Raw genomic sequence first — 19,831 nt, forward strand, 5'->3', positions numbered from 1 at the left:
AATCGGAAGTTGCTGCGTCGCCCTCGAAATGTGATGTTGCTGCTGTTGTTGTCGCTGCTGTTGTTGCTGCTGTAGTTGCTTCTGTTACTGTAATAAACGCAGGGAGGTGATGTTCCGTGATGGTATGACGCCTTTGATTAAAGCCTCTGATCAAACTCACCCGATTGAGGCCCTTGATCGTCGCATTTAATCAACTCTGATATTGTATACTCTCACATGTTAAGCTCTATCATAGTGAAACATAATACTGTATTATAACCTATGAACTACAACCTATCCATTGTAACGCTGTAAAAGAATATTATCCATTGGGTTTCACTCCTTCGTCGAGAAGGCCGCTCTCTTTTTATTCTAAAGTTACATGCTAATTTCTCTGCATCCACTTTAAATCGAAGGCAATGTTTTTCCATGTATTCAAAATAAGCACACAATTACACACTGAGATGCACTTACATATTCATGCATGAAGCACAATGGGCACATTACCCTTCGGCATGTTAATATACATGCGGATTGTACCTTCCAAAATTAACAATCGAATGCAAATATCCTGAAAGACAAAGGATTGGATCCTAGGGGGGGAGTTATAAGGCGGCTCAGAAGCAGAGCTCAATGCCATTTCGAGAGGGAACTTGATGAGGTTGGACGCTCGACTCGTCGCTCTGCTGATCGCCCTTCAACCGCGAGACAACGCAGCCTGGCGAGCACAATTGCTGAGTCGACAGTTAGGCGACGTTGCGTCGGGAGAGTTCGTGGCGACATCTTCAGACGGGTACCGTGAATCTCCAAGTAAGTGTCTATTTTCGCGGATAAACTCGTTCGTCGTCAAATTAGCGGGATTTGTTTAGGTTAGACGCGAGTGACGTTCTTGTTTTAGCAGTTAACAAAATCCAAAACTCAACGCTAAACATCCTTGCAGCCGATAGCGTACTTTTGACTCTGCTGCTGTTACTACGCTCACATGGAGCAGAGACGCTCTCCACAGCCCCACGCACACGGAGGCAAGAAGCCATTCAATTGCTCTGTGTGTGGTAAGTCCTTTTCACGGCCATCACATCTTCAGAGCCACCAGAGAACATTCCTGTGCCCTGTGTGTGGGAAGGCATTTGCAGACTCATCAACTCTTCATAGTCATCAGAGAACACACACGGGCGAGAAGCCATTCCTGTGCCCTGTGTGTGGGAAGGCATTTGCAGACTCATCAACTCTTAATAGTCACCAGAGAACGCACACGGGCGAGAAGCCATTCCTGTGCCCTGTGTGTGGTAAGACATTTGCAAAGTCATCACATCTTCAGAGTCACCAGAGAACACACACGGGCGAGAAGCCGTTCCTGTGTTCTGTGTGTGGGAAGGCATTTGCACAATCGTCATCTCTTCAAACTCATCAGAGAACGCACACGGGCGAGAAGCCATTCCTGTGCCCTGTGTGTGGGAAGACATTTGCAAGGTCATCACATCTTCAGATTCATCAGAGAACACACACGGGCGAGAAGCCATTCCTGTGCCCTGTGTGTGGGAAGAAATTTGCAAACTCATCACATCTTCAGAGTCATCAGAGAACACACACGGGCGAGAAGCCATTCCTGTGCTCTGTGTGTGGGAAGGCATTTTCACAGTAGTCAACTCTTAACAGGCATCAGAATGTCCACAATGATAGGAAACTGAAATCAAAAGCTAAAATTCAAGGTGCTGCAATGAGTCCTGAAGAAGTTTCCACCTTCGATCCCATGCAGTTGGATCCCGAGAGATGGCTGGATGTAATGGAGTGGCTCGAGTGTCAATCAGAGAGCTCGGAGTGACTGAAAAAATATGATGTCATGTATCCAGTACTTTTGTGTATAATTTTGACCATTTTTGTTTTACAGTTTTTGTGAGTTTAATGACGTGCCCGGTAGTGGTTTGTAATGTTATCGGATTACTTGCCGAAGTGGTGTGATGAGCACTGGTTGTGAGAGGGTTCAATTGTAGTCGTTATGTGTTCCTGTTGAGCTAAAGTTGAAATGCGTTTGTAGGTACATCTTTACTCAACATTTTAAACGTTTTAGTTTTCAAGTATATAGCTTTTTTTATTGGTGTTAATCGACTTTAGATAGCCGATTTCAGGATGTACATTGATGACGCGTTCGTTGGATATATGGCCTTGACTTCAACATAGACGCACAGTGAACACATGTGGTGAACTAATAAGGAAATCATGGGGAATGATCCTTTAACGCTTTGGTATTCCTGGAACGGAAATGATTTGCATTGTACTGGAAATGTGTGAACATAGGACATAATAAATATTCCCTTCGAGTTTTGACGTAAAAATGATTGCAGATGATAAAAAACGTTTTTTTAACAAATGTTTGTGCAGTCTTAATTTTATAATGTTCCTAGCAAAAACATGTTAAGAGAATTTCAGGTGGAGGATCTCCGTCACACAAGTGTGCCCTTAACCGGCATCATCTTGGCTGTCTACCCGATTAACACGTGTTCCTTGAGGGGAAAGGTCCCCGTAGTTAATCGTTCATCAACGTACCAGTCCCTAATTCTGAAGTATGTCGGGGATAAACTGTACTTTATAACATGTAAACCGTAATTCTATAAACTATAACACTAAACATTAAACGATTATAAACTAGTGTTTTAATTTATAACCATATAAACGGAGGTATGGTATTATAATATCATTAGAATAATTAGAAGCAGTGTGGTCGTATAAGACTCTGCTCAAATGTATGTATAGTGTACATGCAAGGATCGGATAAAAATTATTACAATTACAACATGGTCATATTACAATCACGATTTTCACTGCTAGATGTCATCGAATAACAAAAGACGGAATATATTTATATAAATCCACGCACAAACCCATTATAAACTCATGACATTATGAATCGTTACAATTATTATAACAATCACAAATTGTGACAAAGCGAAATTCCCACAAACAAAACACCACGCTGACGTGACGAATTCTTAAACAAACTGCAACACTCAAGTGACAGAACTCAACATAAAAACGTCGCAATAAAAAGAACAACATCAATGGACAAATCCTAAAAACAGACAACACACGCACGTTGGTAGCTGTTAGAAGAAGACAACACCAAGCACCTTCAACTACACACATTGTACAGCCAACTCGTAAATGGGGCGGTATATGACAGCCTTCGCTGCTGTCGACGGGGCCAAGCAGCGAGTGTTTAACTCCATTGTTTCAGAATCCGTGTCATCACCCGGCCACAACGCCTTAGCCAAACTACATCGTCCCAACAAGGCAGCCTTCCCTATGCTGTGTATTTTAGCAGAATATTAACGGACGCACTTGAAGATAACAATTCGTCTAGAAAAGGCAGGCGACTTGTTCTACCAACATGATTTCAATTTATATCCGAAAGAAGTATGAGTTCATTCATGAGTAGTATTCACTAAGCACCGATGGCACTAACCTACACACAGCTATGATTAAACAAAGTAAACATTAGTCGCTCATCCCAGCTCAGACATGATCATAGCAATTATTTCCAAATTCGTGTCGGGTCCCACGAGAATAGGGCACGTTCACAAACTTTCAAATTGTAAACTCACAGAGCATACTCTAACATTATAAACTCTAACAATATAACCTTTAAACTATGAGCTATACATTGTAACGCTATAAAATAACACTACAAACTAGTGTTATAGTAAACTATTATGTTGTGAACTCTAACAATATAAGCTATGAGCTATACATTATAACGCTATAAAATAACAATAAACTGGTGTTAAAGATTAGAACACCGTACATTGAAGTGTGATATTTGAATTCGAATTCTTAGCTTCACACCGTGGTCCTCTAGGAATCACAATTTGCTCGTCAGTATGTAACATGTCTGTATGTAATATGTATGCATGAGATATGTCTGTATGTAATATGTATGCATGTAACATGTATGTATGTAATATGGACGTGCGAACCAATGGTGGGATATGTGAAACATGAAGGTGCAGAATCAGGATGGGATTACAATTATTTGAATAACACTTTGGTGGTATGCGCCGCAGCCTGGCTGCCCAGCAGATACCAAGGAGGAATTTTGGGAACAATTGATGGACACATGCAATCAAATAAATGGAGAAGAGCAGTTAGTAATTGGTGGAGACCTAAATGGACACGTTGGAAACGCCCGGGATGGATACCCTCGAAACCATGGTGGCCAAGGATATGGTACCCGGAACGATGAGGAAAACCGAGCCCTGGACTTTGCGGAAGCCCATGATCTTGTCCTCGCCAACACCTTCTTCAAGAAGAGACCGTCCCATCTCATTACGTACGCCAGTGGTGGGAGATCAACTCAAATTGATTTCTGGCTTGTCAAGCGGGATAAGCTGAAAACGGTGACAAACACTAAAGTCATACCATCGGACAACATCACCCCACAACATCGCATCCTGATCATGGACATGAAAATGGACATTGGCCAGCGACATCGCCCACCAACAACGGAACAGCAGCGAATTAAGTGGTGGCGGATGAAGGAATGCAAAGATCAGCTGAGAGTCGCCCTCAATCAGATTGACGTGAACACCAACCGACCAGCGAATGCGATTTGGGAAGATCTCGCCGGCCAACTGTGCACAGCAGCAACGGAAGCACTGGGGCTAACTAAGCCGGCAAAACACTTCATTGACAAGCAAATATGGTGGTGGAACGAAGAAGTTCAGCTAGCAGTGAAAGAGAAGAAGCTAGCTTTCAAGAAGTGGCGCAAAACGCTCGCAGATCTGGATTACCAACAATACAGAAACTGCAAATCGGCAGCGAAGCGAGTAGTAGCAGCGGTGAAATTAGCTCAATACGACCAACTGTATGTCGAACTGGACACCCCAGAAGGTGCCAATAAGATCTATCGACTGGCAGAGGCGCGCCATCGTTCGACTCAGGATATTGGTCAGGTCAAATGCATAAAGGATGAGAATCACAGCGCTCTCAGAGACCCGCCCGCCATCCTTCAACGCTGGAGCGACTACTTCTCTGGAATCTGCAACCAGCAATTTCCCCACCCACCTATTATTAGCGCTGAACACGTCCTCGATCCGGTTTCACCTATCACCATCACCGAAGTGGAACAAGCTATCAAGAGAATGAAGAATGGGAAAGCGACTGGCCCGGACGATATACCTGCTGAGGCCTGGAAGATCCTTGGCAGGCAGGGTGCTGCCCTCCTTACCCAGCTCTTCAGCACCATCACGAGCACCGGTGAGGTCCCAGAAGCCTGGTCGACCAGCACGACGGATCCAATTTGGAAGGGTAAAGGGGCCGTGGCAGAATGCTCGAATTACAGGCCAATCCGGCTCCTGTGTCATGCGATGAAGATCTTTGAGCGAGTTTTGGACACGAGGATTAGAAACATCGTCACCCTATCACCCAACCAATGCGGCTTCGTCAAAGGATGTGGCACTACGGACGCCATATTCGCGGCGAGGCTCCTGCTGGAGAGGCACAGAGAGAAGAACATAGCTGTGCACGTGTCGTTCCTCGACCTTGAAAAGGCATTTGACAGGGTCCCCCACGACCTCATCTGGCACTCGCTTCGATCCCATGGAGTCCCTGAAACCTACGTGCATTGGGTGCAACTCCTATACAAGAACGTCACTAGTGCAGTCAGGTGTGCAGTGGGCATATCACCGCCATTTCCCATCAGCGTTGGAGTGCACCAAGGATCGGCCCTGTCACCACTCCTGTTTATCCTGTGCATGGACACGATCACTGCCGACCTGCACACGCCCCTGCCATGGTCAATTCTCTACGCGGATGACGTCCTCCTCTCAGATGAAGAGAGAGGAGAAGTGGAAAGACAAACGCGCCTGTGGAAGGAACGTTTGGACGAAAACGGGATGAGGTTCAACATCAAAAAGACGGAGTATATGGAGTGTGGCCCCCAAACCGACGGCACCATCAGCATTGACGGAGAAGATCTGAAGAAAGTGACGGACTTCAAGTACCTGGGTTCCACCATCAGCTCAGATGGTAGCATCACGACTGATGTGAGGTCACGAGTCAATGCGGCATGGATGAAGTGGAGGCAAGTCACCGGAGTCCTCTGTGATAGGAAAATGCTGGATAGGCTGAAGGGAAAAATTTACAAGACCATCGTCCGACCGGTGGCACTCTATGGATCCGAGTGCTGGCCAGCCACAACTGTACACGAACAAGCTCTCCACACCATGGAGATGAGGATGCTCAGATGGAGCCTCGGACTCACTCGATGGGATCGTGTCATGAACGAAGACGTTCGGAATCGACTTGGTGTGGCCCCCATTGCGGACAAGATGCTTGAGGCAAGGCTTCGGTGGTACGGCCATGTGATGCGAAGTGAAGAGTCATCAGTGGCCAAGACTGCCATGCGTATTGAGCCAGAGGGCCGCCGTCCACGCGGACGTCCGAAGAAGCGATGGATGGATCGAATAAAGGAAGACATAAAGACGGTCAACGCATCCCTTGAAGATGCCCTGGACCGAGCCAAATGGAGAAGACAATGCCGAAAAGCGGACCCTGCGCCACAGCGGGAACAACGCTAGGAAGAAGATTACCTATTGGGTTTCACTCCCTCGTCGAGAAGGCCGCTCTCTTCCTTTTCTAAAGTTACATGCTAATTTCTCTGCATTCACTTTAAATCGAGGACAAAGTTTTCATTATTCAAAATAGGCGCACAATTACACACTGAGATGCACTTACATATTCATGCATGAAGCACAATGGACACATTACCTTTCGGTATGTTAATAGACATGCGGATTGTACCTTCCAAAATTAACAATCGAATGCAAATATCCTGAAAGACAAAGGATTGGATCCTAGGGGGGGAGTTATAAGGCGGCTCAGAAGCAGAGCTCAATGCCATTTCGAGAGGGAACTTGATGAGGTTGGACGCTCGACTCGTCGCTCTGCTGATCGCCCTTCAACCGCGAGACAACGCAGCCTGGTCAGCACAATTGCTGTGTCGACAGTTAGGCGACTTTGCGTCGGGAGAGTTCGTGGCGACATCTTCAGACGGGTTCCAAACATCGATCTACCGTGAATCTCCAAGTAAGTGTCTGTTTTCGCGGATAAACTCTTAAACGTGTTCGTCGTCAAATTAGCGGGATTTTTTGGCGTCTCGGTTAGACGCGAGTGTCGTTCTTGTTTTAGTAGTTAACAAAATCCAAAACTCAACGCTAAACATCCTTGCGGCCGATAGCGTACTTTTGACTCGATAACACCGCTGCAGTTACTACGCTCACATGGAGCAGAGACGCTCTCCACAGCCCCACGCACACGGAGGCAAGAAGCCATGCAATTGCTCTGTGTGTGGGAAGTCCTTTTCACGGCCATCACATCTTAAGAGACACCAGAGAACACACACGGGCGAGAAGCCATTCCTGTGCCCTGTGTGTGGGAAGACATTTGCACGGTCATCACATCTTCAGAGACACCAGAGAACACACACGGGCGAGAAGCCGTTCCTGTGCCCTGTGTGTGGGAAGACATTTGCACGGTCATCACATCTTCAGAGTCACCAGAGAACACACACGGGCGAGAAGCCGTTTCTGTGCTCTGTGTGTGGGAAGACATTTGCACACTCATCAACCAAGAACAGGCATCAGAAGGTCCACAATGATAGGAAACTGAAATCAAAAGCTGAAATTCAAGGTGCTGCAATGAGTCCTGAAGAAGTTTCCACCTTCGATCCCATGCAGTTGGATCCCGAGAGATGGCTGGATGTAATGGAGTGGCTCGAGGATCAACCCGAGAGCTAGCGGTGACTGAAATATAATGTTGCATGCGGTTATACCTATTAAGCTGTCTTGAGTACTTTTGTGTGTAATTCTGACTCTTTAGTTTTACAGTTCGTTTGAGAGTTTCTTGACGTGCAGGTGGTGATTTTTGATGTCGTCGGATTACTTGGTGAAGTGGTGTGATGAGCAGTGGTTGTGAGATGGTTCAATTCCGGACAATATTGTAGTGTTTAAGTCTTCCTGTTGAGCTAAAGTTGGAATGCATCTGTAGTTAGATCTTTACTCAACATTTTAAACGTTTTTTTCAAGTATTAAGCTTTTTTTGGTTGATAATAGTCGACTTTAGGATGTACATTGATGACGCGTTCGTTGGATATATGGCCTTGACTTCAACATAGACGAACAGTGAACAAATGTGGTGAACTAATAAGGAAATCATGGGGAATGATACTTTAACGCTTTGGTATTCCTGGAACGGATATGGTTTGCATTGTACTGTAACTGTTTGAACATAGGACGTAATAAACATTGCCTTCGAGTTTTGACATAAAATTGTTGCAGATGAATAAAAACGTATTTTAACAAATGTTTGTCAGTTCTTTATTGTATAATGTTCCTAGCAAAAACATGTTCAGAGAATTTCAGGTGGAGGATCTCCATCACACAAGTGTGCCCTTAACCCGCAGCATCTTAGCTGTCTACACGATTAACACGTGTTCATTGAGGGGAAAGGTCCCCATAGTTAATCGTTCATCAACGTACCAGTCTCTAATTCCGAAGTATGTCGGGGAAAAACTGTACTCTATGACAACTGAACATTAAACGATTATAAACTAGTGTTTTAATTTATAACCATTTAAACGGAGGTAAGGTATTATAATATCATTAGAAGCATTAGAATATCAGTGTGGTCGAATACGAATCGCACTCTGCTCATATGTATTATATAGTGTACGTGCAAGGATCGGATAAAAATTATCACAATTACAACATGGCCATTTTTACAATCACGATTTTCACTGTTGTCATCCAATAACAAAAGACGGTATATATTTATATAAATACACGCACAAACCCATTATAAACTCATGAGATTATGAATCGTTACAATTATTATAACAATCACAAATTGTGACAAAGAAATTCCCACAAGCAAAACACCACGCTCACGTGACGAATTCTTAAACAAACTGCAACACTTAAGTGACAGAACTCAACAAAAAAAACTCCGCAATAAAAATAACAACATCAATGGACAAATCCTAAAAACAGACAACACACGCACGTTAGTAGCTGTTAGAAGAAAACAACACCTAGCACCTTCAACTATACACATTATACAGCCAACTCGTAAATGGGGCGGTATATGACAGCCTTCGCTGCTGTCGACGGGGCCAAGCAGCGAGTGTTTAACTCCATTGTTTCAGAATCCGTGTCATCACCCGGTCACAGCGCCTTAGCCAAACTACATCTCCCGAACCAGGCAGCCTTCTCTATGCTGTGTATTTTAGCAGTATATTTACGGACGCACTTGAAGATAACAATTCGTCTAGAAAAGACAGGCGACTTGTTCTACCAACACGATTTCAATTTATATCCGAAAGAAGTATGAGTTCATTCATGAGTAGTATTCACTAAGCACCGATGGCACTTACCTACACACAGTTATGATTAAACAAAGTAAACATTAGTCGCTCATCTCAGCTCAGACATGATCATAGCAATTATTTCCACATCCGTGTCGGGTCCCACGAGAACAGGGCACGTTCACAAACTCTCAGATTTTAAACTCACATTGTATACTCTAACATTATAAACTCTAACAATATAACCTTTAAACTATAAGCTATACATTGTAACGCTTTAAAATAACACTACAAACTAGTGTTATAGTAAACTTTAATGTCGTGAACTCTAACAATATAAGCTATGAGCGATACATTATAACGCTATAAAATTACATCATAAACTAGTGTTACAGATTAGAACACCGTAGATTGAAGTGTGGTATTCAAATCTCATTCGAATTCTTAGCTTCACACCGTGGTCCTCTAAGAATCACACTATGCTCGTGAGTTTGTAACATGTCTGTATGTAATATGCATGAATGTAACCAACCAGGCGAGTAATGGAAGAGCTGATCCCGAATCGGAGGCCACCACCCGAACATCGGTGCCATTGCGATGGAACATTCTACCAGCAGTGGGCAGCTTGAATACGACCATGGTGCGATTTTAATAATTTTGATGCGATTCTAAATCTGGCACCACCCAGGCCGCATTTACGACTCCGAATGTGCATCTACATATAACATACATTCTAGCTCAGTGTAATTCTAATACTACCAAAGTGATATTCTAATCGTTTCAATCCGATCATAATCCTGCACCCCCCAATTCGCATATTCGACCACCGGTTCGCATGTCCAAAGGCCATAGATGCATATTACATTCGTACATACGAGCACAGTTCGCTTGCACGTACGCTACACATTCATATGCGCAGAATGTGATTCTAATACGATCACGTTGAAATTCTACTGCTTGTAATGAGATTATGATACCGTACCTCTGTTTTTGCTGTTATAAATGATTAAACTAGTTTATAGTATTTTAATGTGTTATCGTTCATAGTGTTACAGTTCACATGTCATAGCGTACAGGATTCCCTGTATACTTGATGGTTAGGGACCGTAACGTTGTGAATCGATTAATAATGGGGACCCCTCCCCTCCAGGAACACATGTTAGTGGGGAGACAGCCAAGATGCTGCCGGTTAAGGGCAGATTTGTTTGACGAAGATCCTCCACCTGAAACTCGCTTAAAACACGTTGTTGCTATGAATAAATAAACGGACAAACATTTGTAATAAAAAAACGTTTTTATTCATCTGCAATCATTTTGACGTCAAAACTCGAAGGGAATATTTATTATGTCCTATGTTCACACATTTCCAGTACCATGCAAACCACTTCCGTTCCAGGAATACCAAAACGTTAAAGTATCATTTCCCATTATTTCCTTATTAATTTACCACATTTGTTCACTGTGCGTCTATGTTGAAGTCAAGGCCATATATCCAACGAACGCGGCATCAATGTACATCCTGAAATCAGCTATCGAAAATCGATTAATACCAATCAAAAAAAGCCATACACATGACAACAAATCTTTAAAATGTTGAGTAAAGATGTATCTACAGACGCATTCCAACTTTAGCTCAACAGGAACACTTAACGACTACAATTGAACCCTCTCACAACCAGTGCTCATCACACCACTTCGGCAAGTAATCCGATAACATTACAAACCACCACTGGGCACGTCATTAAACTCACAAAAACTGTAAAACTAAAATGGTCAAAATTACACACAAAAGTACTCGATACGGCTTAATAGGTATAACCACATGACATAATATTTTGTCAGTCACCCCGAGCTCTCTGGTTGACTCTCGAGCCACTCCATTACATCCAGCCATCTCTCGGGATCCAACTGCATGGGATCGAAGGTGGAAACTTCTTGATTTCAGTTTCCTATCATTGTGGATCTTCTGATGCCTGTTAAGAGTTGACGACTGTGAAAATGCCTTCCCACACACAGAACACAGGAACGGCTTCTCGCCCGTGTGTGTTCTCTGGTGTCTCTTAAGACTTGATGACCATGAAAATGCCTTTCCACACACAGAGCAATTGAATGGTTCCTTGCCCCCGTGTGCGTGGGGCTGTGGAGAGCGTCTCTGCTCCATGTGAGCGTAGTAACAGCAGCGGTGTTATCGAGTCAAAAGTACGCTATCGGCCGCAAGGATGTTTAGCGTTGACTACTTCTCTGGAATCTGCAACCAGGAATTTCCCCACCCACCTATTATTAGCGCTGAACACGTCCTCGATCCGGTTTCACCTATCACCATCACCGAAGTGGAACAAGCTATCAAGAGAATGAAGAATGGGAAAGCGACTGGCCCGGACGATATCCTTGCTGAGGCCTGGAAGATCCTTGGCAGGCAGGGTGCTGCCCTCCTTACCCAACTCTTCAGCACCATCACGAGCACCGGTGAGGTCCCAGAAGCCTGGTCGACCAGCACGACGGATCCAATTTGGAAGGGTAAAGGGGCCGTGGCAGAATGCTCGAATTACAGGCCAATCCGGCTCCTGTGTCATGCGATGAAGATCTTTGAGCGAGTTTTGGACACAAGGATTAGAAACATCGTCACCCTATCACCCAACCAATGCGGCGTCGTCAAAGGATGTGGCACTACGGACGCCATATTCGCGGCGAGGCTCCTGCTGGAGAGGCACAGAGAGAAGAACAAAGCTGTGCACGTGTCGTTCCTCGACCTTGAAAAGGCATTTGACAGGGTCCCCCACGACCTCATCTGGCACTCGCTTCGATCCCATGGAGTCCCTGAAACCTACGTGCATTGGGTGCAACTCCTATACAAGAACGTCACCAGTGCAGTCAGGTGTGCAGTGGGCATATCACCGCCATTTCCCATCAGCGTTGGAGTGCACCAAGGATCGGCCCTGTCACCACTCCTGTTTATCCTGTGCATGGACACGATCACTGCCGACCTGCACACGCCCCTGCCATGGTCAATTCTCTACGCGGATGACGTCCTCCTCTCAGATGAAGAGAGAGGAGAAGTGGAAAGACAAACGCGCCTGTGGAAGGAACGTTTGGACGAAAACGGGATGAGGTTCAACATCAAAAGACGGAGTATATGGAGTGTGGCCCCCAAACCGACGGCACCATCAGCATTGACGGAGAAGATCTGAAGAAAGTGACGGACTTTAAGTACCTGGGTTCCACCATCAGCTCAGATGGTAGCATCACGACTGATGTGAGGTCACGAGTCAATGCGGCATGGATGAAGTGGAGGCAAGTCACCGGAGTCCTCTGTGATAGGAAAATGCCGGATAGGCTGAAGGAAAAAATTTACAAGACCATCGTCCGACCGGTGGCACTCTATGGATCCGAGTGCTGGCCAGCCACAACTGTACACGAACAAGCTCTCCACACCATGGAGATGAGGATGCTCAGATGGAGCCTCGGGCTCACTCGATGGGATCGTGTCATGAACGAAGACGTTCGGAATCGACTTGGTGTGGCCCCCATTGCGGACAAGATGCTTGAGGCAAGGCTTCGGTGGTACGGCCATGTGATGCGAAGTGAAGAGTCATCAGTGGCCAAGACTGCCGTGCGTATTGAGCCAGAGGGCCGCCGTCCACGCGGACGTCCGAAGAAGCGATGAATGGATCGAATAAAGGAAGACATAAAGACGGTCAACGCATCCCCTGAAGATGCCCTGGACCGAGCCAAATGGAGAGGACAATGCCGAAAAGCGGACCCTGCGCCACAGCGGGAACAACGCTAGGAAGAAGATTACCTATTGGGTTTCACTCCCTCGTCGAGAAGGCCGCTCTCTTCCTTTTCTAAAGTTACATGCTAATTTCTCTGCATTCACTTTAAATCGAGGACAAAGTTTTTATTCAAAATAGACGCACAATTACACACTGAGATGCACTTACATATTCATGCATGAAGCACAATGGGCACATTACCCTTCGGTATGTTAATAGACATGCGGATTGTACCTTCCAAAATTAACAATCGAATGCAAATATCCTGAAAGACAAAGGATTGGATCCTAGGGGGGGAGTTATGAGGCGGCTCAGAAGCAGAGCTCAATGCCATTTCGAGAGGGAACTTGATGAGGTTGGACGCTCGACTCGTCGCTCTGCTGATCGCCCTTCAACCGCGAGACAACGCAGCCTGGCGAGCACAATTGCTGTGTCGACAGTTAGGCGACTTTGCGTCGGGAGAGTTCGTGGCGACATCTTCAGACGGGTTACAGACATCGATATACCGTGAATCTCCAAGTAAGTGTCTATTTTCGCGGATAAACTCTTAAACGTTTTCGTCGTTCAATTAGCGGGATTCTTTTTTCGTCTCGGTTAGACGCGAGTGTCGTTCTTGTTTTAGCAGTTAACAAAATCCAAAACTCAACGTTAAACATCCTTGCGGCCGATAGCGTACTTTTGACTCAATAACACCGCTGCTGTTACTACGCTCACATGGAGCAGAGAGGCTCTCCACAGCCCCACGCACACGGAGGCAAGAAGCCATTCAATTGCTCTGTGTGTGAGAAGTCCTTTCCACGGCCATCACATCTTAAGAGACACCAGAGAACATACACGGGCGAGAAGCCGTTCCTGTGCCCTGTGTGTGGGAAGACATTTGCACGGTCATCACATCTTCAGAGTCACCAGAGAACACACACGGGCGAAAAGCCGTTCCTGTGTTCTGTGTGTGGGAAGACATTTGCACAGTCATCACATCTTCAGAGTCATCAGAGAACACACACGGGCGAGAAGCCATTCCTGTGCTCTGTGTGTGGGGAGGCCTTTACACGGGCATCAACTCTTCAAACTCAGAGAACACACACGGGCGAGAAGCCGTTCCTGTGCCCTGTGTGCGGGAAGACATTTGCACAATCGACAACTCTTCAAACTCATCAGAGAACGCACACGGGCGAGAAGCCATTCCTGTGCCCTGTGTGCGGGAAGACATTTGCACAATCGACAACTCTTCAAACTCATCAGAGAACACACACGGGCGAGAAGCCATTCCTTTGCTCTGTGTGTGGGAAGACATTTGCACACTCATCAACCAGGAACAGGCATCAGAAGGTCCACAATGATAGGAAACTGAAATCAAAAGCTGAAATTCAAGGTGCTGCAATGAGTCCTGAAGAAGTTTCCACCTTCGATCCCATTCAGTTGGATCCCGAGAGATGGCTGGATGTAATGGAGTGGTTCGAGAGTCAACCAGAGAGCTCGGGGTGAAAAAATATTATGTCATGTGGTTATACCTATTAAGCCGTATCGTGTACTTTTGTGTGTAATTTTAGTTTTACAGTTTTTTTTTAGTTTAATGACGTGCACAGTGGTGGTTTGTAATGTTATGGGATTACTTGCCGAAGTGGTGTGATGAGCACTGGTTGTGAGAGGGTTCAATTGTAGTCGTTAGGTGTTCCTGTTGAGCTAAAGTTGGAATGCGTCTGTAGGTACATCTTTACTCAACATTTTAAACGGGTTTTGTCAAGTATATAGCTGTTTTTGATTGGTATTAATCGACTTTAGATCGCCGATTTCAGGATGTACATTGATGACGCGTTCGTTGGATATATTGCCTTGACTTTAACATAGACGTACAGTGAAAACATGTGGTGATCTAATAAGGATATCATGGGGAATGATACTTTAACTCTTTGGTATTCCTGGAACGGAAATGGTTTGCATTGTACTGGAAATGTAATAAATATTCCCTTCGAGTTTTCACGTAAAAATGATTGCAGATGAATAAAAACGTATTTTTAACAAATGTTCTTTATTTTATAATGTTCCTAGCAAAAACATGTTAAGAGAGTTTCAGGTGGAGGATCTCCGTCACACAAGTGTGCCCTTAACCGGCAGCATCTTGGCTGTCTACCCGATTAACACGTGTTCCTTGAGGGGAAAGGTCCCAGTAGTTAATCGTTCATCAACCTACCAGTCACTAATCCCGAAGTATGTCGGGGATAAACTGTACTCTATAACATGTAAACTGTAATACTATAAACGAAAACATTAAACGATTATAAACTAGTGTTTTAATTTATAACCATATAAACGGAGGTAAGGTATTATAATATCATTAGAAGCATTAGAATCACAGTGTGATCGTATAAGAATCACGCACAAACCCATTCTTAACTCATGAGATTATGAATCTTTACAATTTTATAACAATCACAAATTGTAACAAAGCGAAATTCCAACAAGCAAAACACCACGCTCACGTGACGAATTCTTAAACAAACTGCAACACTCAAGTGACAGAACTCAACATAAAAACGCCGCAATAAAAAGAACAACATCAATAGACAAATCCTAAAAACAGACAACACACGCACGTTAGTAGCGGTTAGAAGAAAACAACACCTAGCACCTTTAACTATACACATTATACATCCAACTCGTAAATGGAGCGGTATATGACAGCCTTCACTGCTGTTGACGGGGCCAAGCAGCGAGTGTTTAACTCCGTTGTTTCAGAATCTGTGTCATTACCCGGCCACAGCGCCTTAGCCAAACTACATCTCCCCAACAAGGCAGCCTTCCCTATGCTGTGTATTTTAGCAATATATTTACGGACGCACAATTCGTCTAGCAAAGGCAGTCGACTTGTTCTACCAACATGATTTCAATTAACTAACCTACACACAGTTATGATTAAACAAAGTAAACATTAGTCGCTCATCCCAGCTCAGACATGATCATAATAATTATTTCCAAATCCGTGTCGGGTCCCACGAGAACAGGGCACTTCCACAAACTCTCAAATTGTAAACTCACATTGCATACTTTAACATTATAAACTCTAATAATATAACCTTTAAACTATGAGCTAAACATTGTAACGCTTTAAAATAACACTACAAACTAGTGTTATAGTAAACTATAATGTTGTGAACTCTAACAATATTAGCTATGAGCGATACATTATAACGCTATAAAATAACATCATAAACAAGTGTTACAGATTAGAACACCGTACATTGAAGTGTGATATTCGAATTCGAATTCTTAGCTTCACAACGTGGTCCTCTAGGAATCACAATTTGCTCGTCAGTATGTAACATGTCTGTATGTAATATGTATGCATGAGATATGTCTGTATGTAATATGTATGCATGTAACATGTATGTATGTAATATGGACGTGCGAACCAATGGTGGGATATGTGAAACATGAAGGTGCAGGATCAGGATGGGATTACAATTATTTGAATAACACTTTGGTGGTATGCGCCGCAGCCTGGCTGCCCAGCAGATACCAAGGAGGAATTTTGGGAACAATTGATAGACACATGCAATCAAATAAATGGAGAAGAGCAGTTAGTAATTGGTGGAGACCTAAATGGACACGTTGGAAACGCCCGGGATGGATACCCTCGAAACCATGGTGGCCAAGGATATGGTACCCGGAACGATGAGGGAAACCGAGCCCTGGACTTTGCGGAAGCCCATGATCTTGTCCTCGCCAACACCTTCTTCAAGAAGAGACCGTCCCATCTCATTACGTACGCCAGTGGTGGGAGATCAACTCAAATTGATTTCTGGATTGTCAAGCGGGATAAGCTGAAAACGGTGACAAACACTAAAGTCATACCATCGGACAACATCACCCCACAACATCGCATCCTGATCATGGACATGAAAATGGACATTGGCCAGCGACATCGCCCACCAACAACGGAACAGCAGCGAATTAAGTGGTGGCGGATGAAGGAATGCAAAGATCAGCTGAGAGTCGCCCTCAATCAGATTGACGTGAACACCAACCGACAAGCGAATGCGATTTGGGAAGATCTCGCCGGCCAACTGTGCACAGCAGCAACGGAAGCACTGGGGCTAACTAAGCCGGCAAAACACTTCATTGAAAAGCAAATATGGTGGTGGAACGAAGAAGTTCAGCTAGCAGTGAAAGAGAAGAAGCTAGCTTTCAAGAAGTGGCGCAAAACGCTCGCAGATCTGGATTACCAACAATACAGAAACTGCAAATCGGCAGCGAAGCGAGTAGTAGCAGCGGTGACATTAGCTCAATACGACCAACTGTATGTCGAACTGGACACCCCAGAAGGTGCCAATAAGATCTATCGACTGGTAGAGGCGCGCCATCGTTCGACTCAGGATATTGGTCAGGTCAAATGCATAAAGGATGAGAATCACAGCGCTCTCAGAGACCCACCCGCCATCCTTCAACGCTGGAGCGACTACTTCTCTAGAATCTGCAACCAGGAATTTCCCCACCCACCTATTATTAGCGCTGAACACGTCCTCGATCCGGTTTCACCAATAACCATCACCGAAGTGGAACAAGCTATCAAGAGAATGAAGAATGTGAAAGCGACTGGCCCGGACAATATACCTGCTGAGGCCTGGAAGATCCTTGGCAGGCAGGGTGCTGCCCTCCTTACCCAACTCTTCAGCACCATCACGAGCACCGGTGAGGTCCCAGAAGCCTGGTCGACCAGCACGACGGATCCAATTTGGAAGGGTAAAGGGGCCGTGGCAGAATGCTCGAATTACAGGCCAATCCGGCTCCTGTGTCATGCGATGAAGATCTTTGAGCGAGTTTTGGACACAAGGATTAGAAACATCGTCACCCTATCACCCAACCAATGCGGCTTCGTCAAAGGATGTGGCACTACGGACGCCATATTCGCGGCGAGGCTCCTGCTGGAGAGGCACAGAGAGAAGAACAAAGCTGTGCACGTGTCGTTCCTCGACCTTGAAAAGGCATTTGACAGGGTCCCCCACGACCTCATCTGGCACTCGCTTCGATCCCATGGAGTCCCTGAAACCTACGTGCATTGGGTGCAACTCCTATACAAGAACGTCACCAGTGCAGTCAGGTGTGCAGTGGGCATATCACCGCCATTTCCCATCAGCGTTGGAGTGCACCAAGGATCGGCCCTGTCACCACTCCTGTTTATCCTGTGCATGGACACGATCACTGCCGACCTGCACACGCCCCTGCCATGGTCAATTCTCTACGCGGATGACGTCCTCCTCTCAGATGAAGAGAGAGGAGAAGTGGAAAGACAAACGCGCATGTGAAAAGAACGTTTGGACGAAAACGGGATGAGGTTCAACATCAAAAAGACGGAGGATATGGAGTGTGGCCCCCAAACCGACGGCACCATCAGCATTGACGGAGAAGATCTGAAGAAAGTGACGGACTTCAAGTACCTGGGCTCCACCATCAGCTCAGATGGTAGCATCACGACTGATGTGAGGTCACGAGTCAATGCGGCATGGATGAAGTGGAGGCAAGTCACCGGTGTCCTCTGTGATAGGAAAATGCCGGATAGGCTGAAGGGAAAAATGTACAAGACCATCGTCCGACCGGTGGCACTCTATGGATCCGAGTGCTGGCCAGCCACAACTGTACACGAACAAGCTCTCCACACCATGGAGATGAGGATGCTCAGATGGAGCCTCGGACTCACTCGATGGGATCGTGTCATGAACGAAGACGTTCGGAATCGACTTGGTGTGGCCCCCATTGCGGACAAGATGCTTGAGGCAAGGCTTCGGTGGTACGGCCATGTGATGCGAAGTGAAGAGTCATCAGTGGCCAAGACTGCCATGTGTATTGAACCAGAGGGCCGCCGTCCACGCGGACGTCCGAAGAAGCGATGGATGGATCGAATAAAGGAAGACATAAAGACGGTCAACGCATCCCCTGAAGATGCCCTGGATCGAGCCAAATGGGGAAGACAATGCCGAAAAGCGGACCCTGCGCCACAGCGGGAACAACGCTAGGAAGAAGATTACCTATTGGATTTCACTCCCTCGTCGAGAAGGCCGCTCTCTTCCTTTTCTAAAGTTACATGCTAATTTCTCTGCATTCACTTTAAATCGAGGACAAAGTTTTTAGTCAAAATAGACGCACAATTACACACTGAGATGCACTTACATATGCATGCATGAAGCACAATGGGCACATTACCCTTCGGTATGTTAATAGACATGCGGATTGTGTCTTCAAAAATTAACAATCAAATGCAAATATCCTGAAAGACAAAGGATTGGATCCTAGGGGGGGAGTTATAAGGCGGCTCAGAAGCAGAGCTCAATGCCATTTCGAGAGGGAACTTGATGAGGTTGGACGCTCCACTCGTCGCTCTGCTGATCGCCCTTCAACCGCGAGACAACGCAGCCTGGCGAGCACAATTGCTGTGTCGACAGTTAGGCGACTTTGCGTCGGGAGAGTTCGTGGCGACATCTTCAGACGGGTTCCAGACATCGATATACCGTGAATCTCCAAGTAAGTGTCTATTTTTGCGGATAAACTCTTAAACGTGTTCGTCGTTAAATTAGCGGGATTTTTTTGCGTCTCGGTTAGACGCGAGAGTTTTAGCAGTCAACAAAATCCAAAACTCAACGCTAAACATCCTTGCGGCCGATAGCGTACTTTTGACTCAATAACACCGCTGCTGTTACTACGCTCACATGGAGCAGAGACGCTCTCCACA

At 45.4% G+C, this 19,831-nt stretch overlaps 1 protein-coding gene and 1 pseudogene across 1 annotated transcript in view; both read right to left on the minus strand.

Moving 5' to 3' along the window:
* Positions 1–16,862, minus strand: part of LOC133361331 (zinc finger protein 84-like) — a gene marked incomplete at its 3' end in the record, with an annotated part of 164,666 nt that extends 147,804 nt beyond the window's left edge. The window contains exons 1-2 of the mRNA XM_061580264.1: positions 16,740–16,862; positions 11,267–11,450 (exon numbers count right to left, since the gene is read on the minus strand). Coding sequence (XP_061436248.1) covers positions 11,267–11,450; positions 16,740–16,862 — 307 coding nt within the window. The remainder of the gene's footprint in view (positions 1–11,266; positions 11,451–16,739) is intronic.
* A 27-nt stretch (positions 16,863–16,889) lies between these two features.
* LOC133361332 (oocyte zinc finger protein XlCOF6-like) overlaps positions 16,890–19,831 on the minus strand; it is a 61,059-nt pseudogene continuing 58,117 nt past the window's right edge.

The sequence above is a fragment of the Lethenteron reissneri genome, chromosome 72 (assembly GCF_015708825.2).
Source record: "Lethenteron reissneri isolate LAM-NWPU_2019-01 chromosome 72, ASM1570882v1, whole genome shotgun sequence".
Lineage (NCBI taxonomy): Eukaryota > Metazoa > Chordata > Hyperoartia > Petromyzontiformes > Petromyzontidae > Lethenteron > Lethenteron reissneri.